Source organism: Carcharhinus amblyrhynchos, chromosome 6, assembly GCF_965287045.1.
Source record: "Carcharhinus amblyrhynchos chromosome 6, sCarAmb.v2.hapA, whole genome shotgun sequence".
Classification (NCBI taxonomy): domain Eukaryota; kingdom Metazoa; phylum Chordata; class Chondrichthyes; order Carcharhiniformes; family Carcharhinidae; genus Carcharhinus; species Carcharhinus amblyrhynchos.
The window spans coordinates 86,206,430-86,229,605 of NC_137329.1; the positions used below are offsets into that span (position 1 = coordinate 86,206,430).

At 41.1% G+C, this 23,176-nt stretch overlaps 1 protein-coding gene across 4 annotated transcripts in view; it reads left to right on the forward strand.

Annotated features, from left to right (window-relative positions):
* Positions 1–23,176, forward strand: part of bicd1a (bicaudal D homolog 1a) — a 240,415-nt gene that overhangs the window by 210,190 nt on the left and 7,049 nt on the right. For 2 of the 4 annotated variants that reach the window (XM_080190860.1, XM_080190863.1), the window contains one exon: positions 14,816–14,901. The exons of 1 other annotated variant lie outside the window; for it this stretch is intronic. In XM_080190860.1, the coding sequence (XP_080046986.1) occupies positions 14,816–14,901 (86 nt within the window). The remainder of the gene's footprint in view (positions 1–14,815; positions 14,902–23,176) is intronic. One more of the 4 variants, XM_080190861.1, reaches the window with a different exon arrangement.

Below are 23,176 nucleotides of genomic sequence, written 5' to 3' on the forward strand. Positions count from 1 at the left end.
TGAGAAACTTAACTTGCACTCATTGCTAGGTATCCATAAAATAGTTCAGTTAAGAAATATAACCAGAGCCTGAGGCCATGCTACCTTTAACAGCATCTCCACATTAGAATAATATTCATGCCCAGCATAAGCACAACAGTAAAATGATTGTCACGGCACAGATTTAGAATTAACATAACACAACAGGATCTAATTTCAGTAACTCAACCAAAACTTAGAACTGTTAACATTAGCTTTACAATTTAAAGGTCAGAAAGCTGCCTGTTCAGTCAGATAGTTAATAGCCTGTAGTTTTCCCATAATACCCTCTGTTACATATTGGTAACTTTGATTTAGTAGTAGTGGCTGAAGTATGTCTTCACCAAGTCAACTGTCGTTGCCCTGAAGACATGTTGTTTCTTTTCTTGTTTCAAACTCAGACATCTGAAAATGCCACCAAGCTGTATACGATACTAATAAATCTGTCTTACAACGTTAGGAAAATTATTCAGCGCAGCCTGACTGTATGGGCAAGATCAACTGCCTATTTGCATCACTTTAGTTTGATTCTGTACATTGAAAGCACTGTTATGACACAAAAACATGATACAGATCTTATCTTATCAGTTGGATGTTCCCTATATTACACTCTCCAAGAGCTATTTAATATGTACAACACAAATATTTTGATTTAATTTCACAATTGCCCAGTAATGGTTCAAAGTTGTTGGTAAATTTCTCAAATATTTCTTTTACTGCTTTTGCCATTATATCCTTATAGAAAAAATACTACCTGCTACTTTCCCTTGTTGCCAATCTGTGTGACAGCAAATGTACATTTATAGATGTAAGTGATGGACCACCCTATCAGACTTTTTCCTAAAGTGCAATGTGAGCATTTTCATATTAACATATTGTAATATGTTACCTTGTAAAATACCTTGAGGAAAGTCCTGAACTAAACTATATTGAACCAGTTGAAATTTGCTGGACCTCTTTTCAATCATGATATGAAACTTTCACACGGACACATACAATGTTTTTATGCTGGTATGTAGCTATAGGATTAATTTTCCAGTTCAATTTTCAGTAATGTTTCTCTGATGGAAGGATAGGAGTGAGTGTGGTCAGGACAGATTGAGATGCCCATCAGTCAGCGCTGGAGATTGCTCATAGGGCTGGAAATAAATGTAAGCTGTATAGCAGGACCTTCCTTCCCCTTATTTCCTGATCTTTTGGTTCTTTATTTCAAATTCACCTTTATCTGCCTGTTACAAATAGATTCCCCAGTCTTGAAGTTCTTAAAGCTGTAGTGCCCTTTTACTATTATAAGTGACTGTGAAGTTGCAATTTTTTAACCTTTATAATGAGTTTTCGCTGTCCTTTTAATTGCCTTTACTTTGTTCTTTCCAGTGATTTCTTCTTTTTTGTTGCCATCTACTATTCTGAGTGTTACCCTCTAAATAGAAATGGTTTGTTCTATATTGGATAGGGCATTCCTTTGAAAATTCTTCTTGTTCTCCAAGAACTAGATGGAGAAGAGAAGCCCCACCATTATGGCTGCTCCTGCATTGAAGGAGGGCTTAGCAGATGTGCAAGGAAGGTGAATGTGTAGACAATGCACATCTCTTGGGCATGTATAAAAAACTCTGTATTTGCTTATTATGCTTCATCAGGGAGGCATCCTCATCCTTACAGGGAATGGACTTCTAAGTCTAAAGTTCAATAGAAGTGCTTGTTGCAATAAAACTCAACTGTCATGCAGCATTTCCCTTCAGTCAGATTCTGATGACACCTGTCAGATTAGCTTATGGCACCGAAGGAATTTTGAAAGGCAGTGTGACTTTTTCAAAGGACAATGTGCAGAAGAAGGAGGCTACTCTTCACTTTAGCTGGCTTCCTGGGAGTATAGGGTCTCAATGATGGAATTAATCTAGCCATACAAGTTTTTCTCATCAATGGCACTTAGGATTAGGGACTAGTTCTCTCCAGTTAACTTGCAGGTTGTAAACTGTATGTATCCATCAGAACCGCATCTCACAGGCAGATGCCAGGTAGCTTAGAAACCGTCTTGATGCTTCCACCTTCTCAGCACATTTCAATGGACTTCCAGCAATAAGAATGCGCTGGTGATTCTTTGGTCTTCAAATCTCCTAGATAAGCTTTGTTCTTTCAAACAGAGGTTCCATCCTAACAGTACTCTACTTTGGGTGATTAACACAAAAGCAGTCCTTCTCTCCTGCCTGACTTATCATCACAGAATTGCTTTTGGTTTCACTGCCTCTCAGAGTGTCTGCAAGACACCAGTTGCCTTCGCCATTGTGTCCAGTTGTGAAAGCTGGCACTTGCTTTCAGTAGAACTTGACCTAGGCCCCTGTTCCTTTAGCAACCTGGTCACATGGGCCTATCGCTGGACAGAGTTTACTGTTCGTTCAATTCCCCATTCTAGGGCACTCTGTTTTACCTTAAATTAAAAGATTCAGCTTAAAATATAATAGTCCTTTGATCTTTGGAATGGTCATAACACAACCTATAATTTCACTTTTTTAATGGCAGCTTTTCCCTCAATAGACAGAACTTGACTGCCCAACAATACTCTCTTCAGCCAGGGTTCATGACATCAAATTCAGCAGTGGCATATATCCCTATAAGATTCGATTAAAATAAATAAATCTTACTGATGTTCCACTGTACCATTTACAGGCATGATAACATTGGGCTGCATGCTGCAAAATAACTCCAATAGAACAGAAGTCACCAAATAGTGGATGCAATGGGAGGACCTGAAGGAGACCAAGACAATGAGTGACGGTCAAGGAGTTGCCAGCTGCAAAAAGGAAAACCAATCCCACAGCAGTTCCCAGAGAATTGTTCCATTTAACTTTAGACATTCCTCCCAGGATAGCTATTCCGGTATCATCATCCCAAAGAATAATGCATCAAACCCAAATTTCATCATGATCCCTTGCTTCATCACACCCACCTTGTACACACAGCCATTTCTCCTGTTCTAGGAATAGCACTTGGGATAAATCAATCTTCTGCACAAATCCAGTTGGAAGTAATTCTAACCGTAGTAGTTTGGTATGCCTTCTATGTGTCTTATCCTGCTGCTTCTATTTGTTATTCTGGATGGAGACTATTTTCTTTATCTAAGTGTTACCGATTAAAAGGAAATGAAGATGTTGAAGTCTGAATAATTCTTGGGATGGTCCCTGCTGGATCAGTGTATGGCCCTGTATCATTTTTTGGCCCTGTGTCGTCATATGGCCCTGGACCAGCTGGTGTGATACGTGCTTTGTGCTTCCTGCCTGTGCCTGATTTCTATTTTTATCTGAGACATTTATGAAGGACAGCTGAGTGACGTGAATGTGGAGTTATCCTGTGAGACAGCTCCTTCTTCTATTTCTTTTATGTCTCCGTTGTTGGGTATTCATCCAGCACAGCTTAGATCTGTCTGGAAAAGCAAACTGCAAGGCTACAATGAGGTTATTAAGCCTCGTGTCAGGCTACTGTCTGGATAACTCCCCATCATGATGAATCCTGATGGAAAACTCTCCATCTCCACCCTCTGCAACTTGCTATTTGCCAGGAACATGTATTAGGAACAAACAGAAACTTTCCTTTGGCAAGGTGAGTTATTAATCAGAGAATGAAGGTTTAAAATAAGAACCAGAGGTCTTATTTCATGCAATGATTTATTAAGATCAGGAATGCACTGTTTGAAAGGGTATTGGAAGTGGAATCGGTGGTATATTTGAAAAAGAGTTGGATATAAATTAGAAAAGAAAACAAACAATGACTATTGTAAAAGACAAGGAGGAGTGGGACTAATTATTAGAGCTCTCTCAAAGTTCCATCACAGGAATAATGGACAATGTAGTTGCCTTCTGTCCTGCAGGGCACTGACTTAAAAACCAAATTAACAACATAGTTGTTGGAACACATTTCATTCATCCCAGAAGTAAAGTCGACATGGAGCCAATCCACTCCATTGCCACCCCTCTCCACTCCTTGCCAGCCTGACCCTACCATCCAGTCCAGCCTGTCCCACAGCCATAGACACTGTGTTGGGGGTGGGGGGGGAGTGGGGAGCTAGACTGGGGCTGTGTGGGACTTCTGTGGGGAGAGCTAGATTGGAGCAGTGTGGAGCTTCTGCTCCTTAATGGGAAGGAAGTCCTACCCTCAGAAGCTATCGGTCAAACCAGTGGAGAGGGACGGAGGGGGTGGCTGGCAGTTCCATCAGTCTGGAAACACTGAGAGGGCACTAGTGGACACTGCTGTGACTGCAATCAGGAAGAATAAAAAGACTGGTGGATCCCAGAGCCACATAGATCCTAGGTCTTAGGCAGGTTTGGCAGCTTTAAGTGTTATGTGCTTTATGGAGCAGTTGGGTAAGAAAAAAAGGGTACTATTTTGGAGGGGGGGCTTCCCCTGATCTGCAAAGAGCAGGACCTGAAGAACGTACATCCCCTTCCTGCCCACCCTTTGAAAAGGTTTTTAAAAATGGCCTGCCCACTTTCACCAACTACTCATGCCAACCATTTGATGGAGTGGGCAGCGTATTATTATTGGGGTCATTTGGCTTGTTAACAAGTCCAGTTGACCCTTGATTGATTATTTAAATATGGCTGGACGGCTGCTGATTTTGGCATCCACCTACTCCCCATATAATGGAGATGAGCTTGGGATGGGTAGTAAGATGGTAGAGTGGACACCTGCCCTATTTTATGTGCCCACACTGCCAAAATCGCATTCACAGCATCACACGAAATGCAGCCAACCACACATCCCCTCCCCAGTCCCATCTCTGTTTATCAGTTTCTGTCATTTTCAACTTGCCTCTGTTTCTTACTTGTCCCTACTGCTGTCTTTCTTCAACATGTGTCAGCTTTTGGGCCAGTTGGAATTGTGTCTTCTGCAGTGTTTTGCCTGGCAATGCATTGTTGAAAATAATCTCTTTTCACAGCAACTAGGCCTCCCTTCTTGCTCTTTGTGACTGTCCTTCTATTGATTAAGGAGTCTGTTACCACAGCTAAACCTTTTCTCTTGACAGCCTTAGTCCCATTCCTTGGTTCCCACTTAATGACAACTTTACTTCCAAGTCCAATTTTTGTTCTAGGTAAGATTTAAGAAGTTCTACGATACAATTTCTGTTGCTATAGTGGAGAGAATATTTCTAATCTCGACACTGTTTTTCCAGTTTTTGGCCTAGGATTTGGTGTTAATCTAATGAATATGTTTCTATATTCTTCCTGTAGCTTGTTAATTAAATTGGAAACAACAATTTCTTACAAAGTTCTCTGTGTGTGCTGTCCAGGAGTCATGTCTGCATTCCTCCCCATCTGTACCTGCCTCAGAGTCCTGCCTTATTTCGTTAATATCTCACATAGCAGCATCCTTGTCCTGCCTTGATAACAGAATCTGATATTTTCAAGAAGCTACAGTTTCATCTATTTTAATCTCATTTGGATTTGAATGTTTTTTCCTCCAGTTGCAAATTTATGATGTAATAATACAAATCTATAACTCTGATTTTATAAGATTTAAGCCAGTTGAAGTTATAATCCCAACAGCAGGTGGAGAAACAGGAAACTCATATAAAATGAAGCAAAGATTATTGATAGTGATGTCAGATCATGAAATGTTCTGTCCATACACCAGATAACATTGCTGAAATATCATTTTGGGCTGTTTATTTCTGCAAATTTAATAACTTGAATTCTAGCGTGATATTTACAATCTAATTCCAGGTTTCATTTGATAGAACTTGAGTTTCCAAAGGTATTCTCAACAACCATGCAATGATGACAATGAAGTCATCTTTTGCGCCAAATGAGACCAAAAGGCTGCCCTTTCTTTTTAGCACTTTACAGTTTTTTAAGTTTATATATTTTTATTTGCTGCTATAAGCAGAAGTATGGTGGGCTCTGAATAAGTAAAGGAACTTGCAACTCTACCCAGTGTTATATTATGTTTTGCCTGCCTCATTTGATTTGGCTGCCTTATTAGATACATATTGGCCGGAATTTTACCCCCCGTCCACCACGGGAATCGGAGCAGGCGAGGGGCAGACATTGGGAAGATCCGTTGACCTCGGGCGGGACTTTACAGTTTTGGGACGAGCGAGGCCGTAATATCCCGTCCACATTGTATCTTATATTTCTCCTATGTCTGCAATGCCGTTAAATGTTTTGTCGAAGTACATATATTGCTACATATCAAGGATACTTTTTGCCCAGTATGGAAATGTGCAACTGTTTTGGTGCTGCATCTTAAAGATCAGAATAATCCCAGGGTTCAATCCTTAGTCGGGGCCGAGGCTGCTGATTTCCTCTGGGGCAGCGGTAGGAATATTACAGCTGGTTTCTGTCTCCCTGAATAAAGAAGGCAAAATCAGCTGTGGTGTGAATGCCGGTAACAACAAAGTGCCTGATGGTTGAATAGATGACGTGATAGGAGTGAATTTTATCATCTGGCTCAAATTGGGTGGTCGGCATTTGAACTTCAAAATTGCAATCTGTTTCCTGGATCTTCAATTTGCATATTAAAATTGATCTCCCTCCTGGAACTGGCCATTAGCAGGCCCCTACCCCCGATGATTGCTGATTGTTAGCTCAGATTGGGCGGTAAATTACCCAATTCTATTTTGAGACTGTGACTTAGCCTGGGAAGCCATGGTTAACACCTGGCCCACTGATTGGCTTGACTCGCAAGTATAAAGCAGTCACTTGAGTAAAGTTCTGGGGGCCTCTGAGCACCAATGAAATGCCAACATGAATCACTGCTTTCAACAAAAAAAAAGTTCAGAGAGGGCAGGTACCAATGACATCTGTACGTGTGCAAGAGGAGGAGTCATTAGATAGCAGTCAGGCATAAGAGCCTGAACTGATTTTCTTTCCCCTACTCCTACACTGTTACTGCCTCCTCCTCCCCACACCCCTCTTTCTCACTACAACCTCAACTCCTCCCCGTGGCCCCCCTTCCTCCCCTCCTCCCTGCACCCTCTCTCCCCATGACCCTACCGTCCCTCCCTCCCCACACCCCCACTCAGGTTGGGACACAAAGGATGATCAGAGTGATGTATTTTGCATTATTTGTTTTCAAACACTTCTGTGTGGTAGTCATGCTGCTTTAATAAGACAGAGTGTTCTGACAATTTTCTTGGTGTGTGGAGGGACAAGAGTGATGCATCATTTTCATTACATTATTAGCATCACATGTAATGATGTGTTTCAATGTGATATATTTGGATTGTTAATTTGTATCATTTTTTAAAAATAAATGTGTTCATTGGTTGGCATGCAGGAACAAATTAATTTACCAATTGAGATGGACAAGCAAAGAAAAATCTAGGGGAGTACTTTATTTCAAGTACTTCCATCATTGCTTTCCCATCATGTAAATATGTGTTACCGGATATTAAACATTTCTAATGTTGTTGTTTTTCAGGGTCCTGTTCTGTCAGGTCACCACTTCCCACTCTAGCTGCTCCGTGCTGTACACTAAAACAGTGTCCTCGGGAATCCCAAGCTAGCCATGTTTGTTTTGAAGCAATTAATGTGAGGGAACAATCTAGGCATGCACTCTCATGTCCCACGAGGCATCTATTTTTATTCAACCTGACTTGTAGTGTTAGAACGTGAAGGGGAGGTGATGGCCAAGTGGTATTATCGCTAGACTTAATCCAGAAACTCAGCTATTGTTCTGGGGACCTGGGTTCGATTCCCGCCAGGGTAGATGAAATTTGAAGTCAATAAAAAATATCTGGAATTAAGAATCTACTGATGACCGTGAAACCATTGTCGATTGTCGGAAAAATCCATCTGGTTCATTAATATCCTGTAGGGGAGAAAAGCTGCAGTTCTTACCTCGTCTGGAATACACGTGATTCTAGAGTCACAGCAATGTGGTTGACTCTCAACAAGGGTAATTAGGGATGGGCAATAAATGCTGGCCAGCCAGTGACACCCATGCCCCGTGAATGAATTAAAAAAAGGATGTGAACCAGCTCATGAGGTCCTTCTTCAAGTCTAGTCCAGAGAGGTTGTACTGATGACAGTGAATGGATTGTACACCCTTGTCCATGGTTTTCTTTGCCCCCTACAGACATTCCCAGACACTCGTAGAGCCAGGATAGGAAGTAAAAATTGCCTGTTTAGTTTTTGAACCACTCAGCTGCACTTTCCCTCTCTTGTCAGCAATGTCTTGAAATCAACACCTTTGCACAAAGGGGATAAATTCCAGTCCACAGTGGAGCCCCATTGTGGTGCAAAACTCAGAATGTAAAATAAAGACGATAGAAATTTCTACCAGCATCTCTCCCTCACAGAATAGTTTAATATTGTGGTTTTTTTGTGATTGGACAGAAGCTAGGGAATCCAGGCTGGTGCATCTATTGCCTGAAGCTGGTACCAATCCCCCATTTCTGTGAAAGAAGTGCCAAAAATCATCACTCTGTCAGATAGTTGCTATCTATTTATTAAGCCTCTAATGATGAACAACTGGAAGTGGTAAAATATAAAGAGCAGAATAAATAGATTATATCAGACAAACCAGGGAACTTGCAACCACTCTGAAGCTTGGAGCCATTGCAGTGATTTTTCCCTGGATATTTGAGGTGCAAGGGAGCCTTCAGGTGGGAGAGGGAGTTTTGCAGGGTGTGTGGGGGGGGGGCGGTGTCAGGATGGAGTCTTAAGCTAAAATGCAAGACAATGACAAGATACCATCTTGCTTAAGGTGTTGGATCTTGCGCTAGGACCTGATTACCACTTCAGTTGCCTACTACTGCTCATTAATTAGTCTGCATGACATTTTGATGCCTAGCACTTTGACCTAACGCCCTGGCCTAACAGTGATCAGCTGACTGGGAATAAACTAGTCATTAGACGATTTTGAGTGCACTTATCACCTTTTACTATTCATTTCCTGCTTGACGTTTAATGAAGAATTTTGAGACCCATTGGAAGACTTTGAGTCTTTAACAAAACTTTACTAATATTTATGCTGGAAATTCTGAGGACTTCACTTAAAAAGAATGAACACTGTTATTCTATCTTGTAGAGGAATCATCAGGAGAAAGATTTTTAGTCATCTTTTAGGGATCCCCTTGGTCCACTGGTGTAAAGGGAGGAGGAAATGAGACCAGGTAAGGCAGTAACCAATTGCTTCAGGAGAGAAGGACAAATGGGTGAGGTGGATTCCTACTCTTTTGTGAATACAGGATATCCCTCCTTCTCTTGATATCCTTCACCGAAACCTCTAGTGCCATGTCAGAGAATCTGTGCACTCAGTCCCTGAGCCTTCCTGATACCAGCAACTCTGTCAACCAGCCCACTCCATCCCTTCAGTGGAAGCAATACTTTGCACAAAATCTTCAGGGATCATTTTTAACACCTATCTCCAGACAAATTCAAATTCTGATAATCAGCAGTGAGGATCAAAATTGTGTACTAAAGCCAGATTTTCAAACAGGTGTGTTTTATGAACATATCGCTCGTCTAGTGCCTGTTTTCACCACTTCACCAAAGTAACCGTGGAACTTGGAGAAGATAGTACCAATCATTGTTGAAGGTCCTGTTCCCCGGCCAATGTAATTTCAAGAGCAGTAAGTTCAAATGTATCAGTAGAATGGTTATTACCATGTAGACACTGAGTTGCCTTCGCTGCTGGAATAGCCTTGTTCCTTTATTAGAGCTTTGCTGACTGTCACTGAAATTTTGTTTTTTACAAAGGGAACAGTTTGTTCTTGCGTTTGAACAACCCAGACATAATAAACTTGTATTCAAATAAACACTCCGCAATTAAATAATTTCATTGTTACTAATGTTAGCTTTTGAAACTCTGCCAATGAACAGATTTTATTTATACGATTTTCCTCCAATTTCTGAGGAAAGAAAACCAACTTTTGATGTTGAAAAGGAGGAAACCAGTTCATTCAATCAAGAGGCCCCATGACACGCTGACCCACATATGGGCCTGTCACCACCTTTGACAATTCCACTTGAAGATGCTTTGGGTTACACTCCCTTGCTCTGTTGCAATCTTCAGAAAAAGCTAATGGTTACTCAGCTTGTAGCTTAACAAAAACACATTACCTAAGTAATTCTGACATGGAAAACAATGGCAATCTATTTTCCATTCACATCAAATCTGATTTAAACATTGCATACTCTGTGTTATTTAAATATTCCTGACATCAAATTGTCCAACATCTGAATTGGTACAAGTTGGACTAATTTGGCATTTGACTAGATTTAAATGTCTAAGTCCAGTTAAAGAAAATTAGCTGCAGTTGGCATCTCTAATGTGGAGATTCCATTTTGTTTGTCTCGAGTTTGTGCCAAGTTATTGACAGCTGGAACGTAGATAATTTCCTCAAAGGGAGATTGTATTTTCGCCCTTGCCATTGCTCTAATACTGGTTACACATCTTACTCTCCAAGTTATCTATTGCTGTTCAAGCAAACTGGTTTAATGTTCTACACCCCACCTGACCAGCTGTAACTGTACAACAACCTTACTGATAATATGGGGATGCCAGCTTGGACTGGGGTAAACACGGTAAGAAGTCTCACAAAACCAGGTTAAAGTCCAACAAGTTTATTCGGTAGCAAATGCCACTGGCTTTCGGAGTGTTGCCCCTTTGTTGGGTAAGTAAGATTTCTGTTCACAAACAGGGCATATAAAGACAAACTCAATTTACAAAATAATGATTGGAATGCAAATCATAGAATCCTACAGTGCAGAAAGAGGCCCTTCGGCCCATCAAGTCTGCACTGACCATAATCCCACCCAGGCCGTACCCCCATATCCCTACACATTTACCCGCTGTTCCCTCTAACCTACGCATCCCAGGACACTAAGGGGCAATTTTAGCATAGCCAATCAACCTAACACACACATCTTTGGACTGTGGGAGGAAACCAGAGCACCCAGAGGAAACCCATGCAGACACAAGGAGAATGTGCAAACTCCACACAGACAGTGACCCAAGCCAGGAATTGAACTCAGGTCCCTGCAGCTGGTGTACCGCAGGGCTCAGTACTGGGACCTCTTCTCTTTGTAATGTATATAAATGATTTGGAAGAGGGAGTAGGTGGTTTGATCAACAAATTTGCTGATGACACCAAGATGGTTGGTTTGGCGGGCAGTGAGGAGCAGTGTCTGGCAATACAGCAGGATATTGATAGGCTGGTTGATTGGGCAGATAGGTGGCGAATGGAGTTTAATCCGGATAAATGTGAGGTGATGCATTTTGGCCGGAATAATGTAGGGGGGAGTTATATGGTAAAGGGTAAGCCTGTAAGGAGTAGTGAATCGCAGCAAGACCTGGGGGTGCAAGTGCACAAGTCTTTGAAGGTGGCAGTGCAAGTGGAGAGTGTGGTGAAGAAAGCCTATGGTATGTTAGCCTTTATAGGAAGGGGTATAGAATATAAGAGCTGGAGTCTAATGTTGCAGTTGTACAGAACATTGGTTCAGCCGCATTTGGAGTACTGCGTCCAGTTCTGGTCGTCTTACTACCAGAAGGACGTGGAGACTCTGGAGAGAGTGCAGAGGAGGTTTGCCAGGATGTTGCCTGGTATGGAAGGACTGGGGTATGAGGAAAGATTGAAGAAATTGGGGCGCTTTTCCCTTGAAAGACGCCGACTGAGGGGGGATCTAATAGAGGTATATAAGATTATGAAGGGTATAGATAGAGTAAACAGAGGTAAGCTATTTCCTATGATAGAGACACGTAGGACAAGGGGCCATGGACTTAAGGTGAGGGGGGAGAGGTACAACACAGATATTAGAGGGAGGTTTTTCACACAGAGGGTAGTGGGGGTATGGAATGCTCTGCCAAGTAAGGTGGTGGAGGCAAACACACTAGAGTCATTTAAGAGTAACTTAGACAGGCACATGACTGGGTTGGAGATGGGTGGATATAGGAGATTGTTTTAAATAAGGGTTATTAGCATTGGGGCATCCCTGGTAAGGTAAATGGGTATAGTATGATAATAATGTTTTTTCTCTTTTCATTCACAGGTTTTAAGTCGGTCCGCCTCGTGTCCAACGAGGGGCATACACACGATGGGTCGTACTGGGGCTGCTCTTGGTTGTTCGAGATTGGCCTAGTGCTTCATGTCGTTAGTGTGTGCCTAAACTGGACCAGATACTGGGCAAGACGACAGCTCAGTGACTATCGCTGATTGCTGTGCAGACACATGGATTTGGGCCGGTGTCTGTGGGAGTTTGCGCATTCTCCCCGTGCTTGCGTGGGTTTTCTCCGGGTGCTCCGGTTTCCTCCCACACCCCAAAGATGTGCTGTGAGGCTGATTGGCAGGAATAAATTGTCCCTAAATCAGTTTCCCTCAATCTGGATGGCCATAAAACATTAGACAGGGGTCGTGGGTGGAGAGGGGGACAGGTGGTGTTGAGATGGCGGCGCGGGCTCGTTGGGCCGAAGGGCCTGTTTCCCGAGCTGATTTTGTTCTTTGTGAAGCAGCAATCTAACCACTGTGCTACTGTGCCACCCAATCTTTACAGCTAGTCAAGTCTTAAAGGTACAGACAATGAGAGTGGAGAGAGGATTAAGCACAGGTTAAAGAGATGTGTATTGTCTCCAGACAGGACAGTTAGTGAGATTTTGCAAGTCCAGGCAAGTCATGGGGGGTTACAGATAGTGTGACATGGAACCCAAGATCCCGGTTGAGGCCATCCTCATGCGTGCGGAACTTGGCTATCAGTCTCTGCTCAGTAACTATATGCCGTGAAGGCCGCTTTGCAGAATTCTTACCTGAAGATTAGAGGCCAAATGCCCGTGACAGCTGAAGTGTTCCCCAACAGGAAGAGAACAGACTTGCTTGGTGATGAACACCGCTCGACAGTCACCAGATTGTACCACATTGTCTGTACTTTTAAGACTTGATTAGCTGTAAAGATTCACATTCCAGTCATTATTCTGTAAATTGAGTTTGTGTCTTTGTGCCCTGTTTGCAAACAGAACTCCCACTTACCTGACAAAGGAGCAGCACTTCGAAAGCTAGTGGTGTTTGCTACCAAATAAACCTGTTGGGCGACTTCTTACTGTACTAACCTTATGAGAGCCTAATATTGTGCGTAGGTCAGTTGTCCAATGGTATAACAATGGAATACATGAAGTGGTGAAACCTTGATGAACTATTATGAGCAAATATTCCACAACTTGGTGATTAGTGAATGCAGATCCTACGCCTGTGAATTCTTTTGCCATGTGTCCTAGAGTATTTTAAACAAAGAATTGGGATTGTGATTGGGAGAAGCTGAATTTGGGAGGCTGGAATCTGAGGAGGTTGTTTGTCTAGGTAACACTTAAGAATCATCTGGATGGGTACATGAATAGGGAGGGAATAGAGGGATACAGACCAAGTAAGGGCACAAGATTTTTTTACTTTAGTTAGGGCATCAAGATTGGCACAGTTTGGAGAGCTGAAGGACCCATTCCTGTGCTGTATTTTTCTTTGTTCTTTATTAGAACTGCTCACCACCAAGTCAACATCTCTTTAAATTCTATCAAGAAAACAAAATATTCAATGGCAATTTGATGTAATTGCTTAAAGATCATTTAAGGTGCAAAATGAAATGGCATGTAATACATTAAATTCCTAATAGTTTATGACTGCTCTTTAATTATATCTCAATTTACCAATTATTCAGAAGGAGAGTGGCTTACACCACAGTCAATAATGAAATCCCAATATATTAGAAATGTGAAAAGCATTGGCATAACTACATCACTTCATGTCATTGCAACAGAAATGATTCATGTCCTAATGACAATCAGCTGTTCTATATCATCCCCATTAAACCTTCCTAACATTCATCAATAACATGTTCTTTTCCCCTTTCCTGAAAACTGATGCAGACTGTCAGTGGCTGGAGGCAGCCTTCTAGCACATAGTCTCATTGATCATCTTTCTTCATTTGTGAACCTCGTGTGAGTGATAATGCATTGGCTGGCACTCTGATGTAAGGGATACTGCCTCACTATATAATAAAACAGTTTTACCAGTCCTCAGATCTTGCAGAAATATTACACATCCGGCTCATTAGGGGCCTGGAATTTATTTTAAAATAACCCTTGCCTTGTAATGCCGCTGAAATATCGGAGCCCCAGTCATTACCAACAAAGACAATAACAGTATTACAACTGATAGCCCTGTTTTTCCAGTCAGGACCACACAATACCCATTGCTTATCTGTTGGGCTAAAGACCGATCCTGAGACGTTTACACTTTCAAACCATTGCTATGAAGTGAATTCATGAGGACACGCGTTCCTTATCTAGAGGAATTGTGTAAGACCTCTTGCCACATGTCTTCACTGAGAAGGACACAGTGACTCGAATGGTAATGTGATCATCCCACTGGTCACTCACATGCAGCAAATTTGTAATTGTATTTAAGGACTTCAATTTGGCAGGACAATGGAGTTATGTTACCAGGCTGGTAAGAAACTTCCTCCAAACCAGCATTTTAGAAAAGAAAATCTCACATTGCATCTGCAGCCACTCTGGGGTGTTAGAAACATAATGCTATGCTACAAGTCAGATTTCACCCTAAATTCCAATATAAAGCAATAGTAGGCCATTTTGTATGTTTTTCTTTCAACCAAGGTCCGATTAGGCATTAGCATATACAATCCTGGTTTCATAATATTTCTGCTGGACAAAGGGTCCAAACAATGCAAGTTTGAATAAATTAAGCCGTGCAGCTGAAGGAAAGTTGGGAAACTCCTCACTAAATTTCTCACTTATCTTTTAATTTACTAACCCACTTTGCTGTGTCATCTCTCTGTATATTTGTCTAATTTGTCAGTTTTTTGTAGATTGTCAGCAGTCTGCTGCCTCCATATCGCCACACTGCTCACAACTAGACAGAGGATGTGACTCAGAGACTGAAAGGTAAAGCATTAGTTGCCTCTGAACCAGTCCAAAGCATGCATTATCCATGAAATGCACATTGTTAGTGTCTCATTTTATCTCTGCTGCATTGTGACAATCTGCTTTCTCACCTGCCTCGCTGCATGTTGGGATTTATTCCTGAACGTGGTTCATTAACTCACTCATGGTGTAGCTTCAGCTCTTCACATTCACACTCCTGACACAATGTTTTTTACCGTAGTGGCTGAAATGATAACCCTTGTCGACTTGTGCGCTCTCGTGGTGTATCTTTGGAACATCCCTACCCACAGCTTCTCTGTGTATCTCTGTTCATTTAAATCTTTCAACAAAAACGAGTATGGAAAAATGTTAAACCAGGTATAATGCTGTGACACTGAACACACTACCCAATCACCCTGTTACTCCTTTATAAGATTAGAAAATCACTGATTATTTTGCTGTTTACATGAGCGTTGAAACAGGATGCCGTGTTATACAGTGCAGCATTGGACAGCGAAACATCATCATATCCTGACTTACTTAACATTCACTTAAGCTTAGTAAGATTATATCCATAATAAAGTATCTAGTCCATACCATCCTATTGTCAACAACCTTAGTATCATTCACCTACGCAACATGGCCACATTCTTTGTCATGCTTATCAGTTGGTAATAAGCACATTTCTTTAGCAAGGTAAGTAGGAATAATGAGCTTTTTTTTTACAGAAGTAATATCCAGCTTGTGTGTGTATTTTTATGAGTTGTACAACCAGATTGTTTGTGGTAAGTCCAGTAACATCTGGAATGTTATTCCATTTAATTTACGCTATTATCAGGATGATTGATTAAATGAGTCAAGTTGTGCACAGTGGTTAGTACTGCTGCTGCACAGTGCCAGGGACCCAGGTTCAATTCCAGCCTCAGCTGATTGTGCGAAGTTTGCATGTTCTCACTGTGTCTCTATGTGTTTCCTCCAGGTGCTCTGGTTCCTCCCACACTCCAAAGATGTGCAGGTTAGGTAGATTGGCCATGCTAAATTGCCCTTTGGTTTCCCAAGATATGTAGGTTAAGGGGATTAGCAGGGAATGTGTATGGGGTTATGGGGATAGAGTGCGTGCCAGTGGGCCTGACTGAGATGCTGAGTTGGTGTAGATTCGATGAGCCGAATGGCCTCCTTCTGTACTGTTGGGATTTTATGGTTCTATTACATTGCTTAGTGGGATCTAATGGTGTTTTGGGATCAGGTTCAATGATCCTATATTTTTTGGTGGAAACTGAAGATTTGCAACCTCTGCCAGTTGAACACTGCCAGTGTCCAGTGGGCACCAACCGTGTGCCAGTTGGGCACCAGCAATGTGCCCAGACAATGCCGAGGGGGGTGGGGCCTGAGTGGGCCTATGACAGAGGACTATGCTAAGCCAGATTCTGTCGGTTGGGCTGGGGTGGGGGGTGGTTGGTGTTTGTACAGCGGTGATAACTGGGAGGTATGTGAGGGGTCATGATGGCCGGACATGTCAGGGGTCAGGCAGGGGGAACCCATCAGGAGGTCCCTGATCCTGATGACCTGTGACAGGGAGGGGTTGAGGGAATATGCCACTAAAGGGGGAAGGGTGGTTTTGGATTCCGCAGTGGGGGAGGAAGGGGGTGTCCCAGTTCATTGTGAGATCGGGGTACCCTTGCAAAACAGTGCTCAAGCTTTCTGAAGCCAGGCTCACTGGTGTGTTTAGTTACCCCCTCTCCCCCAGCCCCCATACCAGCGTGGAACTCCCAACTCTCCAAAAAAATGACTGAGTGTTGGAGGATTGCTTGCCTGAGACCCCGGCATGGATCGCTCCTGTTTTCTTGTTGTTATGATACTTAGTTTTTTGGGAGAATTCCACCCCAATGTGTAAGTTTCCAATATACAGTGATACCACATTAGATTATCTTGCTGTGAGTGCCAATTCAGAAAATTTAGGCAAATGTACTAAATTAGTATAAAATGAAATTATTGCAGATGTTGGTATCTGAAACAAATACAGAAAATACTGGAAAATCTCAACAGGTCTGATGGCATCTGTGGAGAGGAATAGAGCCAATGTTTTGAGTCCAAATGACGCTTCGTCAGAACTGAAACAATAGAAAATAGGACGAGATTTATATTGTTAGGGTGAGGAGGGGTAATTGACAAAGATGTCACAGACAAAAAGAGAAAGGAAATGTCAAAGAACAACCATTTACACCTTCTGATTTGTTAATAGCCAGCACCCTTCTTAACAATGATCACCACCATTTACATTCCCTTTGCTTTTTCATCCTTGACAATTTTGTCAATTTTCATCCCCCCCCGCCACTGCTCACTCTAACAGTATAAATCTCATCCTATTTTTTATTATCTTCAACTCTGACGAAGGGTCATCCAGATTCAAAACATTAGCTCTATTCTCTCCACAGATGTTGTCAGACCGGCTGAGATTTTCCATCATTTTCTGTTTTTGTACTAAACTGGTATACCATCTGTTGTGTGACAGGAGATTAACTGGCAATAAAAATAGTAACACAATTTAATGTTTTGAAAACAGGAAGTGCCAAATGTAAGATTTTTAATGAGATGCAGATGGACTAACTTATAGAAAATAAGAATGTCAATGTTTACACCCAACAAGTTGAGTTTATCCTGATATTCTGAAGAACATTATAGACTAGTAAGTAGTATGGAAAACTGGACTACAATGATGTGATGGTATGTAATTGTGTGACTACAATTCTCTGAAGGAATGATGCAAGAGCTGGGCTATGTGTTGGGGTTTAAGGCTCACTGAATGAAATTTGTACGTTCCAATATTTAAAATGTTTATTACAACTGTTATAACTTTACTTCATGAATTGAAATATTCATTAGAAATCTTTGAATGATGATCCCATATTAATATCCCTTCAGTTTTGCAGGTAAATCCATGCTGTATAAAACAATGTTGTCTTTATTTATGGAGCTATGTAAGGGAACTAACCTTGCCGTGTTTTATATTTTTAATCTCATTCAGTCATTTGATTTCAATGACTTGGTGCAAGTTTTCCTCAGTCTTGTAAATGCATGGTTTCTGCAGGCTCTCTTCCTGCTATTCAACAGACGTCACATACTCGGCTGTGTTTTTAGCATTACAAACATTGAGGTAACACAGTGTTTTTGGCACTCATGTAGTGTTGCAGTTTCATGCTTGATCCTCAACGTGCTGTTTCAACAATGACACTGGGGTTGATTGATAATTGTGGGAAAGGATACAGCAGAGTGGGACAGCTGCTTCCCCCCTCCTCCCCTCCCCAAACAAAGAGGGAGAAAAGGCATTCCTGCAGTCTGCTCTCACACTCCTCCTGGATTACCCCTACAATGTGGTGCTGTTTGCAAGCTGAGGTCACTGCACTGTATTGGCTTTGGATGGTGTGGAAAGTTCCAACTGAAGACAATGGGGAAGAAAAAATACTTCAGCAAAGGTAAGCAAGAATAAAGGTAGCAGCTCATGACTTAATGTGAGTCGAGACAGAGTGTGTGCTTGGGAATTTGGCAGGTGAGGGAGGAGGTGCTATCTTGACAAAAAGAGCTCTGACAGAGGGAGCAGGAGGCAAGAGCTGAAACCCTGAAGCATTAATTAGATGAACAGGTAGGTGAGTGGTTGGCGAGTTTTAAGTTGTATTTCTCTATAAATGGGGCCAGTAGTTTAATTTGTTGCTGGAGAGATGCAAGTTTGGTGTTAAACTTGTAGCTTAATAGTTATGTTACTTGCTGTAACTACAAATAATCATTGAGTGATATTCTAATTAACTAAAACACTTGTAATGACAACAGAGCAGGTGATGTGTAACAGCTGTAGCACGTGGGAGCTGGTAAACACCTGTATCTTCCAAGAGAACCACATCTGAGGAATTTTGGCTCAGAGTTGATGAGCTGTTGTCTGCGTTTTGAATATGGTGATGCTTCAGGAAAAGGGAAGGTTAGCTGTGCACTTTCTTCTTGGAGGTTTTTGTGGCATTGGTAGGACTACGAAAGAGGTTCTGCTGAGGGAGTTTGAGCACCTAGGGCCTAAATTAAAGAAATCAGAATCACAAAAACAATAATCCCTGGATTACTACCTGAACTACAAGCAAATTAGTTTAGGGTAAATGAAATCAAGAGTTGAAGGCTTGGCTCAAAGATTAATGTGGGAGATATTAGGTTTATTTAATGGGGCACAGGCACCTGTACAGGGAAAAGATCTGTATTGTTGGGATGGCCTTACCTGAACCTGCTGGGACCAGTGTCCTAGTGAATTGTATAACTAGGAGGATAGCAAGGGTTAAAGGATTACATCAGTACAATGGCAAGAAATGACCTTGGTTCAGAAGATCAAGATGGAGAATCAGTTTGGATGAAGATAACAAATAACGAAAAAATGTCACTGGTGGGAGTAATAGGCAAGGTCCCTAATAGCAGCTACTCACAACAGAGTATAAATGAAGAAATAATGGGGCTTGCAAAATAGATACGGCAATAATTGTGGGTGACTTTAATCTTCACATCATTTGGACAGATGAAATTGGCAAAGGTAGCTTAGGGAATGTGTTCATTGAATATATTCGGGACAGTTCTTCAGACAGTATGTTCTGGAACTTATTGGGGAACAGGCTATTTTGGATCTGGTAATGTATAATGAGATAGGACTATTTAATAATCTCATAGTAAATGATCCTCTAGACAAGAATGATCATAACACGATAGAATTTCACACTTAGGTTGAAAGTGAGAAATGTGGGTCCATAACGAGTTGTCCTGAGCTCAAATGAAGTCAATTACAAGAGAATGAAAACAGAATTGGCTGAAGTGGACTGGAAAAATAGGTTAAAAGAAAAGACAGTAGAGAAGGAGTGGCAGGCATTTCAGGAGATATTTCATAACTCTCAACAAAAACATGTTCCATTGAGAAAGAAAGACTCCACCAGAAGGATGCATCATCTGCAGCTGATTAAGGTGTTTAAAGTTAGTGTCAAACTGAAAGAAAAGTTGTGCTCTGCTGTTAAGATTAATGGTAGGTCAAAAGATTTAGAAACTGGCAAAGGATGACTTGATTTCCAAAAGTCAAGGTGTCACATAAAAGGTAACTACATAGAATAAGTACTTATGTTGTTGGGGATGGTATATTAGCATAGATAGAAGACTGGCTAACTTACAACAAGCAGAGTTGGAATAAATGGATCATTTTCAAATTGACAAACTGTAAATAATGGAGTGCTGCAGAGATCTGAGCTGGGCCTTAACTATTTACGATGTATAATATTGAAATGAATAAAGGAATCAGTTGCAAATTTGCTGACAATGCAAAGACAGGTAGAGAAGCAAGTTAAGGAGTATACAAAGAGCCTGCAAAAGAGTTTAGATATGTTAAGAAAGTGGACAAAAAAATAGACATATAAAGACATTGAATGGCAGTGTTACCTAGAAACATAGAAAATAGAAGCAGCATAGGTTGTTTGGCCCTTTCAGCCTGCTCCACCATTCATTTTGATCATATCCCTTGGTCCCTTTCGCCTCAAGAGCTATATCTATTTTCTTCTTGAAATCACACAATGTTTTGGCCTCAGCTGTGGTAGTTAATTCCACAGATACACTGCTGTCTGGATGAAGAAATTTCTCCTCACCTCAGTCCTAAAAGTTTTATCTCAAATAATGACTCCTAGTTCTGGACCCCTACCATTGGGGACATTCTTTCTGAATCTACCCTGACTAATCCTGTTAGAGCTTTATAAGTTTCTATGAGATCCCCTCTGGCTTTTCTAAACTCTAAAGATTCAAGAGTCTGAATGGCCACTTCCTGTTCTTATTTTTAATGTTCAAAACTGTTTCCAAGTATTGTGCTTTTGGCATTGTAGTTACAATTTCAAAAAGTCTCATTGTTTTTACATCAAGTGAAGCAACTGTAAATCCTCCTATGTTTTTATTCTCAAGACACACTGTGCCATGGTCTAAGGCTCAACTAATGAATAAAAACAAAAAATCAGGAAATGCTCCTTGGGTCTAGCAACATCCGTGGAAAACGATTGCAACTCAAGTCATTTTACCTGGAACCATTACGAAGTATCTTTAGTCATGTCACTGATCATTTGTATTTGATCCCTTTCAGCCCCTTGTCATTATTTTTAACTCTGGCTGATTCTGCACTATATTAACTTATTTCTAGCATGTATTATTCACTACCAATCATGTGGCCTTAATTCTCTATATTAGTTACCTTCGGTATCAGTGGATGTATGCCATCAACTGGATGGACCTTCTCTCATTATACCCATTGTCGAAGACAGCTAGCAAATTTAACAACCAACTAAGTCGCTTATCCATTTATGATTTAAAATTAATAATTGATTCAGCATTCAAAATGGCAGCTAGATGCAAGCAAACTACAGTGCTCGAAACAATACAATATTTATATAATAAATTTTATTGTTGAGATTAAATCCTTCAAAAAGATTGGAAATGTGAAGGAACCCATTGAAAAGAATTGTAACAAATATCACCATGTGTGATAGGTTTGTTTTGGATATGTCAATAGGAAATGCATTACTTTTTAGTTAATTTTCTGCGCCAGAGGGGTTAATTGGCAATTCATAGAATCCCGACAATGCAGACGGAGGCCGTTCGCCCATCGAGCCTGCACTGACAACAATCCTGCCCATGCCCTATCCCCATAACCCCATTTATTTACCCTACTAATCCACCTGGCACTGAAGGACAACTCGCACATCTTCGGACTGTGGGAGGAAACCAGAGCACCCAAAGGAAACCCACGCAGACATAGGAAGAATGTGCAAACCCCTCACAGATGGTCACCCGAGGCCGGAATCGAACCTGGGTCCCTGACGCTGTGAACAGCAATGCTAACCAACATGCAGAAATGGCTCACACTTGAAACTAAAGGAATACTAATTATTGCTAATGGCAAAACTTAACTTTCTTTGACAAGCTTCATGTGAAATTGATGGGTAATCACAGCAAAACCTAAAAACAAAACTGGGAGGTTAAGGGAGAAAACACTTCCACAAAGTTAATGCCAATGTGGTACAACATGGACAGCAACATTTGTACATTCACATTTAACCACACATTTGTTCCTTGGCTATAGTAGTGAGCACCATTAGCTGTTAATTGTTTATTTGTCATGATTTTGGTAATGTTCAGCTGTAGTTTTTGGGTTTAGAGATGCATGTTTGTAATGTCCACTTTATAAACTATTATTTACACAGATTAGAATCCCGTTCTATGTTTTACCACTTGCCTTTCCAAAATAGAACATTCGCTTTGTCATTATTTTGACAGCACATTCTGTCCCAATGTCATTGTAAATCCATAACATGCAACCTCCATATCTCAGATTGAAACTGCATGCCACTATTCACAATCTTCATGGTTAATTTTAACAACTGGCTATTTCCGTTTGCATTTATTTTATGGCTATATATAACCCAGTTATAAATAATTTCTAACAATCTAATTTACATGTGAAATGATTTGTCTTTTGCATGCAGCGAAGGTGGTATTCTGAAAAATAGCAAAATTCTGTTCATTTTACCAAAAATTCTATGGAGCACCAGGGGTGGAAAAATGTGGGAAGGGCAGATTGCAATTCGCCAGTGCTGTACATTCAGCAAGCACCTAGTTATGTGCCAAAAACAAATTCTGTTTACTGTACATTTTTGAAGCTATCTAATGAGTTCTTAATTAGTCATTGTAACCTCAGGTGGTTTATAACAATCATCTGAATTCTGTAACCAAATAACTGCTTTGGAACTCCTCAATAATCTCACTCTTTTGGTAATAATTTTGACTATGAGCCAAAGTTTCATTGAGTTTATTGTTGCCAATGGCCACTGTCAGTGAAAAAAATTGTGTTGTTGATTATTGTGATGTTCACTTTGATAGATTAACAGTGGTGATGTTTGTACTGCAAGTACATTGAGAAATATATTTGCAGTGTATTGACTTCTACATGCCTCAGTTGATTAACACAGTGATGAACTGAGCACTATAAACTAGGAGTTACACAGTTTCCAACTTTAGTCTGTGGTAAGTGTGGCAGTACAGATTACAGTTAGCTTGGATCCTCCAGGACTAACAAGACCACACTTAGGCCAGGATTTCTGCTCATTTGCTGTTCAAACACACCTCTAGAAAAGGACTGTAGATGAAGACAGTATCTGTCTTGGTTGTGATGCAAGAGGGGGCGATCCTGTCAGTCTCGTGCTGGATGGATCAGTTTAGAATGACAACAAATGTCTTCATGAAAAGAGGG